The 15,383-nt window shown below is 40.8% G+C and overlaps 1 protein-coding gene across 5 annotated transcripts in view; it reads right to left on the bottom strand.

The window, feature by feature from the left end:
* PPP4R1 (protein phosphatase 4 regulatory subunit 1) overlaps window positions 1–15,383 on the bottom strand; it is a 61,071-nt gene that overhangs the window by 26,348 nt on the left and 19,340 nt on the right. For all 5 annotated transcript variants that reach the window (XM_060028668.1, XM_060028670.1, XM_060028671.1 and 2 more), the window contains 6 exons: window positions 11,597–11,739; window positions 11,003–11,149; window positions 8,330–8,437; window positions 8,136–8,201; window positions 7,081–7,239; window positions 6,533–6,660 (listed from right to left, as the gene is read on the bottom strand). In XM_060028668.1, coding sequence (XP_059884651.1) covers window positions 6,533–6,660; window positions 7,081–7,239; window positions 8,136–8,201; window positions 8,330–8,437; window positions 11,003–11,149; window positions 11,597–11,739 — 751 coding nt within the window. The remainder of the gene's footprint in view (window positions 1–6,532; window positions 6,661–7,080; window positions 7,240–8,135; window positions 8,202–8,329; window positions 8,438–11,002; window positions 11,150–11,596; window positions 11,740–15,383) is intronic.

The raw sequence follows: 15,383 nt of genomic DNA, 5'->3' as shown, positions 1-15,383 counted from the left end.
TACTCCCAAAAGTTTTCCCCCCTGCAGCCATGACTTAATTGACAGAGAGGTAGGTGGTACAAGCCCCGGGACCACAGCCCATGGGTCACCGCCATCCACCACCTACACAGAGGCTCTAACGGCCCCTCAGAGTTTATCTGACTCAATTACCCTTAACAAACACATGCTGAGCACCTACTAGGAGCCAGGGAGCGACACTGGTGGTGAGGGTTCCTATGTAAATGAGAGGCAGCTGCTGCTCCTGAGATTAGCATCAGAGGCAAATGCTTCCTGCAGAGTGGTAAGGAGGGAGCAAGGACACTGAGCTTGGAGGCAGATGCACCAGCTGCAAGGAAAGGCTTTCCAGGGAATGACAGGAGCCGTGGGTGGAGCAACCAACACGTGCTTAGGAGGCTAAGGGAAAACCCGCAGCATATGCAAAGGCAGGGGTGACAGGAGAGGTGCCACACCTTCAGGAAACGGCGATGAGTTTACGACGGCTCAGAGAGGGAACCGATGGAAAAGTGCAAAGTCGGCGGAGCCACTGCGCCCCACACTAAACACCTCCGGAACGTACCCTAGGGTACAGGAGACAAGGCAGGGGTGAAGAGAGTTACATTTTGAGATGCGTTCTTTCAGAAAGGCCACCCGGAAGCAGGACAGGAAGCGCGCTGGAGATGCGCCAGGCGGCAGGGAGTGCAGCAGAGCAGGTGAGGAGAGGCAGGGATGCCCTCCTGAACAGGGCAGCGTGTCGGGGCTACAGAAGATGGCAACACACTCAAATGACGCCAACGCCAACACGACTGCTCACTTCCCGCTCGCGGGGCATGAGAAGCAAAGGGAGGAACCTGTGAAGATTTCCAGATTTCTGGCCCGAGCGACTGAACAGGTGCTGGTGGCACCGACTGCAAGTGAAAAACACCAGGGCAGCTTGAGGAGGGGGTTTCCGTCTGGATGGGCTGAGTCGGGATCTACATGGAATTCCAGGTGGTGACGTCCCTGGGAAACTGGTCAAGAGCCCAGACAGACTGGAGGGCACCTCAGAAGGACTGGCCTGCGTATGTGTCATGACAGTCGTGCAGAGTGACAAAGAGCACGGCATTCCTCCTGTACAAGAGGATGCTTCAGACGAGCATTCTTCAGGCTCAGAGAAAAAGGTCAGAAGAGGTGAAGAACTGAAAACACAGGAGACTGATGGAATCACTGATAAAGCAATGTCTTTCTGAGAAGGAAGACTAGGGGCTCGAGAACACAGGGGGACAGATTAAATGGGTGAAGAGACAGCTCTTTCTAAGAAACATGAAAGGGAACTGAGGATGGATATGCAGGTAAATTTGTCAGGTGAGGGTGGGGTGCTCCCCTGAAACATGGGCCCTTAAATATACACAATGAAAGACATTAAACAGGAGGCTCACCCGGCCTCTGCCCTGGAGGTGACGTTACCACCGACATGATATCCCAGTTACAGAGCCACCATACGTGCTCTCAGGAGATCACCAACTTCCCTGATTGCACTTTATCTCATAGTAAAGTTCACACTGTTTTCAGAAACGAATTTTTTTAAAAACACGTGATTATTTAAAAAATATATTTTTTAGATACAGATAAAAATATTTAATACCTCATCTGAAAACATACCACACAGTGATAGCATTTAAAATTCTGGTGTTTCTCCACCATGCTTATAATCATAAAATACATAACATGCACACATAAACTGCGAGAACTCGAGTCTCACCCAGCACTGGCGCTGCAGATTCCACATTTGCTCCTTATTCATAAAATGAGGGACTGGCCTCGATGTCTGTAGCATCCTTTTCCTCCAAAACAGTCCCGAAGCAAGTGCTCTTATGCAAAACAAGTGTCTTCTATATGTGTATGAATTACATGATATTTTCCAATCATGCCTTTATTAAAGATATATTTTCTTTTGTTTTAAAAAACGAGTGGGATAATGGGTAAAATTTGAATAAAATCTCTAGATGACAGTATTGTATCTATGTTAATTTCTTAATTTTGGTAATTAGAGTCTGGTTATGTATTAGTATCTGTGTTTTGAGGAGTGAAATATTGAAGGAAGGTAAAAAGAATATCATGTCTAAAACTTATCTCAAAGAATTCAGAAAAAAATAATAATAAAGCAAGTATGGTAAAATGTTAACATTTGGAGAATCTGGAAGAAGTGTTTATGGGATTCTTTGGCTATTTTTACAGTTTTTCTGATATCATGCAAACTGTAATTTTAAAATTATAGTAGGGACTTCCCTGGTGGCACAGTGGTTAAGAATCTGCCTGCCAGTGCAGGGGACACGGGTTCGAGCCCTGGTCTGGGAAGATGCCACATGCCACGGACCAACTAAGCCCGTGCGCTACAACTGCTGAGCCTGCGCTCTCGAGCCCGCGAGCCACAACTACTGAGCCCGCGTGCCTAGAGCCTGCGCTCCGCATCAAGAGAAGCCACTGCAATGAGAAGCCCACACACCACAACGAAGAGTAGCCCCTGCTCGTTGCAACTAGAGAAAGCTCACGCGCAGCAATGAAGACCCAACGCAGCCAAAAATAAATAAATAAGTATTTTAAAATTAAAAAAAATAAGAATTATAGTAACACGACATTGTTTGGCGGTAGTGGGGAGCAAATGGCTGAAACTTAAGACTTCACTTGTTATCTGATGAATTTAAGAAACTTCCACTTAAAATTCACAAAAAGAACCCAATTAAAAGGCCATTTAGTATGGAAAACTATTCCAAGGGCCTGAAGTTCCTGGATCACAATCTCATCTTAGCATTAAAATTAAATTTTAATATTGTCAGCAGGAAAAACAAAGAGAATCACCGGCCAAGTCATTCTATTTGCCTTATGAAAAATTATTAGTTTGTCCCAAGTTCAAACTCCTCGTACGGTTTTAAAGAGACAAAAACATTTTCCCTCATATGAAATTCTGGGAAGTATTAAATTCTGTACAAATAAACCGTCTGCTTCAAAATAAACCGTCAAAAATATAAATTCTCTAAATACATTTTTTCCTGGAGCTGGGTAACAGTCAGTGCACAATCAAGTGAATTCTGACATTCCTAACGGTCGGTCTGGCAAACGCTATCATACAAGCAAACGCTATCCTGAGGAGAACGGAGACTGAGGGCTCGCATGAGGAGCGGAGTAGCCCAGTTCCTCGCAGGTGTAGGGAACAAGTGCGGCAGAGCGTCAGCCAGAAACGCATCTCCAAGAGAACCTACACCTCCTCGGTGCCTACGTAAGCTGAGAGTCAGTATCTTCAGAGACCTGGTGGCTCAAGACTGTGGCCTAGGAAAGTGCCCTGGGAACATCTGGTCCCAGACACTGCATCCTGAGATGAGAGCAGACACAGCCTCCAGGTGCTGTGACTTCATAATGGAGTCTCAACATCAGTGAAATACTTCCAGATTTGTACCAGTAACAATTTTACTTACACATAGTTAGCTTTAAGCTAAACTGACAAAAACTAGCAAGAGCAGTGCAGTTACTTAAGGCTTCTGAGATAAAATCTATTATTTTCTAACAATAACTCATTCAATGGACATTTATCGTGTGCCGAGCATGTGCCAGGCCTGGTGAAGGTGTCAGAACACACACAGATAACAACCAGGCTGCTACGCGGGGGGACCCGCAGCCCACTGGATGAATGTGTGCAAAATACACAACCAAGACCAGTGCTCGCGCACCAGTGCTATGAACAGCCAGGATGCAAAAGCTCTGAATTTCCTCCAAGATTCTTCGAGGTAGTTTGTCCAGACATTCTCTCTGTTAAATGAGGTGTGGATGAAACAGGATGGCGTCCCAGACAGAAAGAGGGAGAACCCAAAGAAGGCAATGTATTCGGAGAGCGGTGTAATAGCTGGTTTAACTAAACAGAAAAGAGGCTGCTCATTTCACATAACTTAAAAGTGCAAATCTGAATGCTTAACTCTGTTTCTGGAAGCACAGCTTTTATTAACACCTTCAAAGAAGTATGAACAGCCTGATCCAGGGTGAGTGAGAGATAAACCTGGTATTTTATAAAGTCAGAGGTTTATAATCAATAAATACTTCAAAGAGTATTAAGTGATATTAAATGTTTCCAGGATCAGATGCAACACTACAAAAGAAATAAACAGTAGCAGAAATATATTGCCAAAAACTTGCTTATTTTGTGAGATATTCGTTTGAGAAATCTGAATTCTAGGAAACTGAGAGGACCTCGAGAACGGGAACCAAGCCCTGGTTCATCTGTCTACAGTCACTGGTTCATAGTAGGTGCTCAATTAATTTTTGCATAATTAACCAATCAGTCAACCTTAGATAATGAAACTAGATTTAAGACAGCTCAAAACAAAAGCCAGTGCAGTATTTAAGAGAGGGCAAATTAGCTAATGGCTCTGAGATTAATAATACCTAGGACTACACAACAGCTTTTACAATATTTAACAGAACTCCTTTCTCAGCCAGGAACTGTCTCCTCCCTCCCTTACATCATTAACACAATTCAATAAAGTCTAATAATATACTGAGAATCCAATGCTACAAATAGTATTGACTTGACACTAAGACAGACCTCATAACAATGGAAGAGGAGTTAAAGTTTGTAGCTAAAAGATAACTAACTGTCTTTAAATAGCTCTTCCGATAATGTCCTATACCGGCAGTTAGCAAAACTACCGGCCATGGTAGCCACACCAACTGTCTTTGTCAATAAAGTTTTACTGGAACACAGCTGAGCCCATGCATCATGGACTGTCTACGGCTGCTCCCCCACTGCAGGAGTTCTGAAGGAGATCGAATATATTTACTGCGTGGTCTTTTACAGGAAGTTTGCTGACCCCGTCCTAATAATTCTCTGTAAATTTATATTTTCACTTCCTAGACTCTCTCCAGATACAAAAATAAATAAAAGCTATGCAACAGTCTTCGTACAATTAGTACCATTAGGGAAAAGGTCGCTGACTTTAAAACTGAAGAGCAGATAGCACCTCTCCCCTCCCCACTTCATCACTCTGTCACATTCCCTGCAGCAGCTGTTTTCAAAAGAACGGACATGGGCTTCCCTGGTGGCGCAGTGGTTGAGAGTCCGCCTGCCGATGCAGGAGACACAGGTTCGTGCCCCAGTCCAGGAAGATCCCACATGCCGCGGAGCGGCTGGGCCCGAGGGCCGTGGCCACTGGGCCTGCACGTCCGGAGCCTGTGCTCTGCAACGGGAGACGCCACAACAGTGAGAGGCCTGCGTACCGCAAAAAAAAAAAAAAAAAAAAAAAAAAAAGAACTGACAGACTTTGCTTGCTAGGAAGACAGGTTTAGAGTGATTTTTCTTCCTTTACAAAATACAGTACCTCAGGTTTGTTTGGCTATTCAGCAGGACGGTAGGAGAATGGGCAAAAAGGTAAAACAAGGCAGCAAAGAAAGGAAGAACTGCCAAATCAAAACACCAAGAAAACAAATATCACAGTATCAAGACCTACAGAAGAAAATGTCCATTAGCATCATGACAAGGGAGGACAAGGCACTCTGGTAACTCAGGCATTACACGCAGGGCTGTTTCAGAAACAGGCACTAACTGAGCTCAAGTGCACACCTGTCAAAGTCTGTGCATTATTTCCCATGCACTAACTTAGGTCTGAACCGTTTTTCCCCTAAGGATATACTAAAATAATTTTTTTTTTTTTTTTGCAGTACGTGGGCCTCTCACTGTTGTGGCCTCTCCCGTTGCGGAGCACAGGCTCCGGACGCGCAGGCTCAGCGGCCATGGCTCACGGGCCCAGCCGCTCCACGGCGTGTGGGATCTTCCCGGACTGGGGCACGAATCCGTGTTGGCGGACTCTCAACCACTGCGCCACCAGGGAAGCCCTACTAAAATAAATTTTAAAAACTAAAACTCAAGTAAAATTTTTTAATGCAAAAAAAATTAAAAATAAAAATCAGAGATGTCCTCTTTAAGCTTTATTTGAACATCTGGTTGCCTTATTAAATGCTCTTAAAAGTTGATATTCTAGTTAGTAAGTGCACTAATTTGGTGCTAATCATTAAAATACTTTCCCCCTCAATTGAGAGATTACAATCATTATTCTGTAGACAGAGAATCCAAGATCCACAAAATTAACTAAAAAGAAAAATAACAGTAAGAAACTGACTATGTAGTAACACATATTCCTAAATTAGGTTTTACTCCTTATAAAACCAAACCCTTTAAATTGTATAACCATTATTTTGTATATTCTAAATATTAACAGATGGTTTACTAGGTAAATTACTTATTAAATAAACTTACGCAAACATTATTATCAAATCTATCACTACAGCTTTCTATATGCCCAGCACCAAGCTAACTATGTTACGTGTGCCTTCATCTTCTCACTTAAATATGTAATTAACCAAAGAGATGTTTAACAAATGTATTTAAAATAAAACTCTATTAAAATATTTACCAATTTTTGTAATCAAGAGAAATAGTAAACTCTCCAAAAAGAACATTATAAAAATAGTGAAAATGAAAAAAATGCTCACAAGCAGTAAAACTGGAAAGCAAAGTTTTAAAAAATCATACCTAGTTTTGTCTTCTACTGATGTATCTTCTGAACTTTTGTTTTCTTCTTTAAAATACTGGCCTGAGCTAGATGGATTAGCAAAGGTAGATATGAAAGGTCCCAGAGACTGAAAAGCTGCTTGCCGAACCTAAGAAGAATAAAAGGACAGGAATAAAACATAAATCCTTCTCCAGCTAGGATTTACAGTTCCCCATCAATTATTTTCTCCTTTTTACTTTTAAATTTTTTATCTTGGCTTGAATATTTAAACCATGAGAATGTGAATATGAGACCCTATAAAACATTTGCATGGAACAGAAATTTCATCCAGTTAAAAAAAAAAAAAGTTAATATAGTAGTCTACTGTCTACTCCTAAAAGTATTAGCAATAACATACCTTAAATGATAGCAATAACATACCTTAAATTATAACATACCTTAAATAACATACCTTAAATTAGCAATAACATACCTTAGATGATAAATTATTTCTTAAATTATGAAATCAAAATCACATCTTCTGTAAAATGCATTCTTTTACAAAAATGATAATTAAACAAAACCTTACCCAACGTGAAGGATCACTGATCAAATTAATAAATAGTGCTGATAATTTAGTCCGTCGAATTTCTTGACATGTTGCACAAGAAACCGCCATGAAGCACTCAGCACAGGCCTTGCGGACTCCCCACACGTTATCGGAACAGAGCTGGAAAAACCTGGGCAGCTGTGCGACGAGGATGGTGTTTCGTTAGGCAGACACACAGCAGGCTTCAGGAGTTACTTTTATTTCATTTTCTGCTTTCACAGCATTTAAAACATTAGATCTTCTTAATGAAATTTAGAAGACCCATTTAATATTAATACTTAGCAGTTTTAAATAAATCACACCCAATTCATTCCACTACTGACTACGGAAAATCAAAAACGCTCCGAACACGTACAGCTTAAACGTTATCCAAGAGCTTGTACTTAAAGTCAACTATTCCGCATAACAGATGGTTTCAGAAACTCTTCAAGTACATTAACTTGTACATTAAGCATTTTTTATCCCAGGAACTAACCATTTAAAAATCACCTGCTGTAAATTTAATTTGTCATTAAAATACTTGAGGGTTGCAATAAAATTAAAGATTCATTTGAATAAATAAGAATTGATTTTATAGAAATGGGAGTTAAAAAGGGATCAATGGTTCTTAACACATCTGCATTTTTAACAAACCGTCCCTAACAAATACAATTCAAGTGCCCAGATTACAGAAATTTAAACTCTTAAAGTCATATTATCTTTCTGGTTTACATCCATGGAATTGTATTAGGTTGGCAAAAAGTTCATTCAGGTTTTTCTGTAATAGTACAGAAAACCCGAACGAACTTTTTGGCCAAGCCAATATTAATACACTTTGGGGGTAACTATATGTATTTCAAACTTCACGTGCTACTTTGCAATGCCACTGCTTTCTCCTTAGTTGTTGTTGTTTTTTTTTTTTTGGCCGCACTGCTCAGCATGCAGAACTTCCCTGACCAAGGATCAAACCCGCGCCCCCGGCGCTGGAAGCGTGGAGTCTTACACTGGACCACCGGGCGAGTCCAGTCTCCATAGTTAATTTCTGCAGTACTTACCAACATTTCCTCAGTAGCTTGCTGGCCAACTACGCTGCAAATATCTCCAAAATTGGCAGCACAGACCTGACAACAAAAGCATCACTGACATTTCAAAATATTACAGAGTTCTTTAAAAATAATCTTTTAAGTTTCACAGATCAATATGGTAACCACTAGAACCATGTATTCTTAAACAACAACAACAAAAATACCTTTCGAACATGAAACATTCTGCAATCACAGCACATCTCACAAAACCTAGGGAGGATAAGACGCTCTGTGATGTCCTTCCCAACCATGGGAGCCATTTTGCACATTATCTAAAATGAATAAGAACAAAACCACACTGAATATATCTTCAAACTAAGACTCTTCCAGTTCGCTAATTTATTAAAAGTATATAATTTAAGGGAGTATAAAATATGACATAATTATACCACATACGTCACAAAAAATTCATCTTATTTATCCAAGTTGAAGACAGAAAAACAGATGTTAACTACTACCATTAAAATCAACTGATAATTATTAAAGGTACAATAAACCCTGAGAAAATCCTAAAAATTGCATTTTTACCTAAAGTTTCAATCTTATCAATCATTTTGCCTAATAAATTTAAGATTAAAAAAACAACCTACACATTTTCCCGACAAGAGAATAAATGGTGAGTTTTCAGAAGATTATCCACAAGAAGGATCTGGATTTAGTGTATCTGCATTGCTAAGAAAGGACTATACAGAAGCAGTCCTCATCTTGCAAAGTACCGTTTTCTCTGAAACTCACGCATGTGGGGACCACGTCCTTACTCTGCAAAGCCTGGGTTCCAAGGGAGACAAGGACACAGATCTGATATGTGTCACACATGATTCAGATAACACAGTTTTGGGCAAAGTGAGGATGAACCTTTTGAAAACCAGCCCAACGCATTTAAATATCTGCCCCCACGCAGTTAGAATATAAAGAAATCTGACTGTCGTCATTTATCTATTACATCTACTCCTGGCCCATGCAAATATGACAAGAAGCAAAGGCATCTGGTTGGAAAGAAAAGAAAACTCTATTCATAAATGCATGACTGTCTACAGACCAAATCCCAAGGAATCTACAAAGAAGCCATTGGAACAAATAAGTGAGTTTAGGAAGTTTGCAGGACATATGACAGAATAAAAAAAACAAATGTACTTCTATAAATTAGCAACGAACAACTGAAAATGTTTAAAAACAGTATCATTCACAACAGTGTTAAAAAAACATGAAATCTAACAAAACACACACATGCTCTGTCTACTGAAAACAACCAAACATTGATGAAATGAAGAAAAGACCTACATAAACGGAGATCTGCCCATGCATTGTTAGGCTGGCACCATCCCTATCAGAGCCCTGGCCTCCTCAGAGTGGCAGGTGACACTGACATCCCCCAATCCCCAAAGCAGTGTTGTTTCTTGACTCCAGACTGTTTCTAGGCATCTCCAAGCCTGAGTTAACGATCCAAAGATACACAGTATCACTGATCTAGCATAATTAAATTGCTTAGAATGAATTATTCCCAAAACAAACAACTGGGAAGGGAGGGAATGCCAAACATAACAAAGTTAACACGACCAATTGTGAGAGAATGACAGGTTTCACACTAGCGCTGGATATAGCCTTTTATTATAATTATAATGTTTTACTATTCTTAAAACCCGTCAAAAATTATAAAAAAGCAAGTTAAACTCTGCTCAATATAAACCAACATTTATGCCAAAACTGATTTCCTTTTTAGAGAAGCTTGTGAAATTTAAAAAAAAAAATCAAGTTTTGGAACTTGACAGAGGTAGTGCTTTGTACAACATTATGAATGTACTAAATGTTACTTAATTGTAAACTTTAAAATGGTTAATTTTATATTATGTGAACTTCACTTCAATAAAAATGGTATTACTGAAAAATATCTAAATTTATTAACTGATACCTGAGTATCTAAAAATAAAATAATGGAATTTCCAACGGAAAGGAACTAGAGAGAAAATCTAATTCATCCTACGAACGATCCAGAAGCACTATAAAATTATTTTTAGTGTAACTTTTTTCATATCAACAAAAATGCAACTATATTAGGTTTAAATAGCAAACTCTCACTATCCAAATAGATCTGAATAAATTTTCAGATGGATTTATCACTTTTCTATTTTATTATAAGAATTCTTACTTTCTGAACTGAGGAACCATAGATGTGAATTATAACAGATATTACTATATGTAATTCATACCCTATTTATGATGGCTCTCAAATAATCAAACTATTTGCTAACCATGTCCAAAACACCAGAGAACTCACCATAATACTTGACTTTATTATGTGCATAATGACTTAATCTGTGTATTTTTCTACTAATCATAATTTATATCATATATTCCTTCCTGCAAAGACCACACTGTCAAGTACAGTAGCCAAGCAGCATCCCTCTTTTTCCTACTATGCTTACATGGTGCCTAGAAAAGTGCTCGACAGCAATTCAAGGAGCTCAAATGTTTCTATATTCAATACAGGGTTTTTAAAATTCCACTGGTTATTTTTGCCATCTTATTTTTCCATTTTGATAATGAATTTACAGTTAACTTATTATTTTCTTGCTGTGTATCTTGCTTTCTCAGAGCCCAGTGATAGAGCCATCGAATTCCCAAGTGCTTCTGCACAGCATGGGGCCCCAAGAAAAGACACCTTTTCCCTTGGAAGCCTATGTCCCTTTCTAGACCAGCATTACATTTCAAATGTAATGATTTGGGGCTACTCTGAGACCCAGTATGTGTCAACCCTACAACATGTAATGCAGCGTCATATTTAACAAGCGCCTCCTATCGGTCAAGCCAGTGACTAATTCTTGCTGAGCTCTGCTTACAGCCACAGCTTCTGTCTTCACGTCGTCATTGCTGTCGGGGGCGGTCAGCTCCACGAGGACGGGGCACACTTTGGTCTCCACATCAAACCGCTCAATTAACTCCTGCTCCAGCAGGGCCAGCAAGGCCGCCTGACTCGTTTTCCTGACCTAGGAAAAAACAGACACGTAAACCAAGTACACACACAGTGTAACAAAACTTAACACCTGAATTTCACAAATCTGAGGATTCCTCACCCAACTAGAGGGGGTTCACAACTGGCAAAACCTTGCCAATAAAAATCTGTGGTTATTCTGCAAAGACAGAACTTGGTTGGTTGCGCTGTAACAGATGAAGTGGAACAGAAAAGCCATTCTTGGAAAAGAGGTCTCCAAGCGCCAACCTTTCTGAGGGCCGCCTGGGAGGGCAGCGGGTGAGCAGCAGCCACTAGGTGCTGTCTGTTGCTGTGACCTCCCAGACTCTCCACAGCCTCATTTTGAAAAACAGAACAACAAAGTCAAAGAGGAAGGAACATCCCAATGTGACCACCCAGGAGGCCGCCGGGAGTGCCCCAGACTACACCCATTTCTGTAAGAACGTGGGCAGGGCCCTCCTACCTGGTTATTCTGATCTGCGAGATATCTAACCACAATGGGTAGCAAGTACTTGGAAAAAGCGTACGGGATCGCAGGCCGGTTTTCTTGACAAAACAAGGCGATGTGAGGCACCTGCTCCATCAGCTCTGCTCTCACAGTTGGTTCTGTGGAAATAACAGAAAGGTGAGCTGAAGCATCCTCCCCAGAACCAGATCCTTGCCGGGCGGGGGAGTCCTCAGGAAATCTCTGGACTCTTCACCTCGCATCACATCATGAGTGCTTAGAAAATGCTCTGCAGCCTGCGATCCTTTTCACAGTCATGGCGAGGTCGACCCCATCCCAGATTCTGTCCTCAGAGCCTGCAATACTTCCTGTGAGGACCGGATCTGTTCACCTGAACTCACATCGACTATAACATGGCATCATCTTCAAACTCTGCTAGTTCAGAACCTCCAGGACAAGCCGTAACGACTGGGTCCTAATCTAAATGCAGCCAGCCAGTGGAAGGTTTACAGTTAGACTTAACTAAGATGATAAAGGGTCAGTGAATGCTAAAGGAAACCAACAGATTTAAAAAAAAAAAAAAAATGTGAAAAGACCCAAGTACATACGGCAAATTTAAACGTGACAGATATGGCATTTCAAAAAGATCAACTGTTCCATAGGTAATGGTAGGAAAGTCAGCAGGTTATGTGAGAAAAAAAGGGTAAGATTCCTATACTGCTCTCTCTACATAAATTCAAGGTGAATCAAAGTTCCAAATGTTGGGCTTCCCTGGTGGCACAGTGGTTGAGAGTCTGCCTGCCGATGCAGGGGACACGAGTTCGTGCCTCGGTCCGGGAACATCCCATGTGCCACGGAGCGGCTGGGCCCGTGAGCCATGGCTGCTGAGCCTGCGTGTCTGGAGCCTGTGCTCCGCAACGGGAGAGGCCACAACAGTGAGAGGCCTGCGTACCGCAAAAAAAAAAAAAAAAAAAGTTCCAAATGTTGTTTTCTTTTTTAAGATCAAAAGCACTAAAAGACAGGCCTTCCCTGGTGGCGCAGTGGTTAAGAATCCGCCTGCCAATGCAGGGGACATGGGTTCGAGCCCTGGTCCGGAAAGATCCCACATGTCATGGAGCAACTAAGCCCGTATGCCACAACTACTGAGCCTGCTTGCCACAACGACTGAAGCCCATGTGCCTAGAGACCGTGCTCCACAACAAGGGAAGCCACCACAATGAGAAGTCCGAGCACCGCAACGAAGAGTAGCCCTTGCTCATCACAACTAGAGAAAGTCCGTGTGCAACAACAAAGACCTAACTCAGCCAAAAATTAAAAACAAATTTTTTTAAATGGCAAAGGATATGAATACTTAGTTCATTAAAAAAAAAAAATGCTCATCTTTAAAAAATAAAAAGCACTAAAAGACAACATTTAAAAAAATGTTTAGGGAATTCCCTGACAGTCTAGTGGTTAGGGCTCCGTGCTTCCACTGCAGAGGGGCACGGGTTCGATCCCTGGTTGGGGAACTAAGATCCTGCAAGCTGTGGGGTGCGGCCAAAAAAAAAGTTGAATCTTGAGGTGGGAAGCCCTTTCAAGGCAAACAAAACCCCAAAATTAATTAAGACCAGCTACTTTCACTTTATGAAGACTTCCTTATAGACAACAGATGTAGCTAACAGGAGTTCTGTATTTTGAACCATGTACAAAACATATACTCAAACAAAAACATATACTCAAACAAAAGTAAACTTAAAAATGAAAAAAAAGGGGCTTCCCTGGTGGCACAGTGGTTGGGAGTCCGCCTGCCGATGCAGGGGACGCGGGTTCGTGTCCCGGTCCTGGAGTATCCCACATGCTGCGGAGCGGCTGGGCCTGTGAGCCATGGCTGCTGGGCCTGTGCGTCCGGAGTGTGTGCTCCGTAGCGGGAGAGGCCATGGCGGTGAGAGGCCCGCATACCGCAAAAAAAAAAAAAAAAAAGTGAAAATAAAGGAGTTTGGGGTGGAGGAGAGGTAATATTAAAAATAGTAAAGACTGCAACTTTCCCATATCTGATGGAGAGACAAGAATCCTCAAATTCATGGAAGCTCCCATCACAGTGGCTCTGACACCCCTCCGGGCCCTTCCATTCCTCCCAAACTACTCCTAACAGTCAGAGGAATCTCCCAACCAGCCTTCCGTCACCCATCTTTTCCTCAAGTCAACCCACACTGCTGTGTTTCTGTTCTAAATCACAAACAAAGCAAACTCTCCAACTTGGCACAGTATAAATTTTTACAATCTGGCCCTCAACCACCTTATTTAAGTCTCATTCTTCTAAACCGTAGGCCCAGTAAACTCACTGTTGGCCAAACGGGCCGCTGTCCTGAGCTCCCCAAACCTCTACACCTGTCCTTTCCCCTCCCGAGCCCCCTCCTCCCCTCCCTCCCCATCAAACCCAACTCAAATGCCACCAACTGTCCAAAGCGGGTCCCAACCCTCCCTGGTATAATTTACTGTTAGTATGTCGGCTGCATTCGTTAAACTGTTAATTTGATGATGGATTCTTACTCATCTCAGTAAGGCTCCAGCATTTAATCTAGAACCTGGCATACAGTATGCACTGTTTTCACATTTACTGAATGAATTCAGAGTGTAAATGTCAAGAGAGATATTTATCAGGAACTCAACAACTTGAGATATATTTTGAAACACATGTAGAATATAATATATGTAAAGAACAGCACTGTAGTTGGTAAACAGGTGGAAGAAAACAAACACAAATTCCATCTTAAAGAATATCTACATCTCTATGAAAGGAATGAACACAATGGAATGCAATAGTGCCAAAATTTTAAGTTAAATTGTTTATCTCTGCTAAATCTAAAAATAAATTGTAAGTAAAAATCATAATTGATGAGACCCTCCTAAAACCATTCTGGAACAAGCATATACATGAGCAATTATGTACACAGAACATCATAATGAGATAGAAAATTAGGAAGCTTACTAATGTTTTTTTCTATAAGAAAATAAAAAATATTTAAGGCTTACATAAATAGTAAACATATTCCCATAAAGTGAGTTGCTTACCAAAAGATGAGCTCATCTGAAAATTAAAGGATGAGAATTGTTGCCATGCCAAAAGTTTGATAAATTGAAAAATAATACATTTTAATAAAGAGGTCGTGGATTTAAGAAAAAAATTTTTATTTGATTTTTGAATCATTTCTAAAATCAAATATAAAAATATGCTCAAAACAATATTAGGTAAAAATGGTAAATTTTATGTATGTTTTACCACCATAAAAAATATTTTTTAAAAACGTAATAAACCGTATTCTAAGCCTCAAAACAAGTTTACCTCTTTCTTAAGCAGACTCTCCTCCTCTTTTCACTTTAGAGACAAACAGCCTTAGTTTTACAAGGGGTGATAAACATTTTTTATAAGTAAAAATGCATTTTATATTTGCCAAAAAATTTACAGCCCACTCCATCCTTTTAATTTATTCAAAAAATTTTTTCAAAACAATTTATTAATTCTAAAATAGTATTAATGTACATGATGCAAAACAATGTTCTGAGTTTTTTCTTACAAGAAATTTTCAAAGTTAAACTAAATGGGCCTACTATAAAATGTTTGGATCTTAGTAACAGGTTTTTTTGTTTGTTTGTTTGTTTGTTTTTGCGGTAAGCGGGCCTCTCACTGTTGTGGCCTCTCCCGTTGCGGAGCACAGGCTCTGGACGCGCAGGCTCAGCGGCCATGGCTCACGGGCCCAGCCGCTCCGCGGCATGTGGGATCTTCCCGGACCGGGGCACGAACCCGTGTCCCCTGCATCGGCAGGCA

This window comes from Delphinus delphis, chromosome 13 (assembly GCF_949987515.2).
Source record: "Delphinus delphis chromosome 13, mDelDel1.2, whole genome shotgun sequence".
In the NCBI taxonomy this organism is placed as follows: Eukaryota; Metazoa; Chordata; class Mammalia; order Artiodactyla; family Delphinidae; genus Delphinus; species Delphinus delphis.
This window is presented reverse-complemented; position numbering and strand designations above follow the sequence as displayed.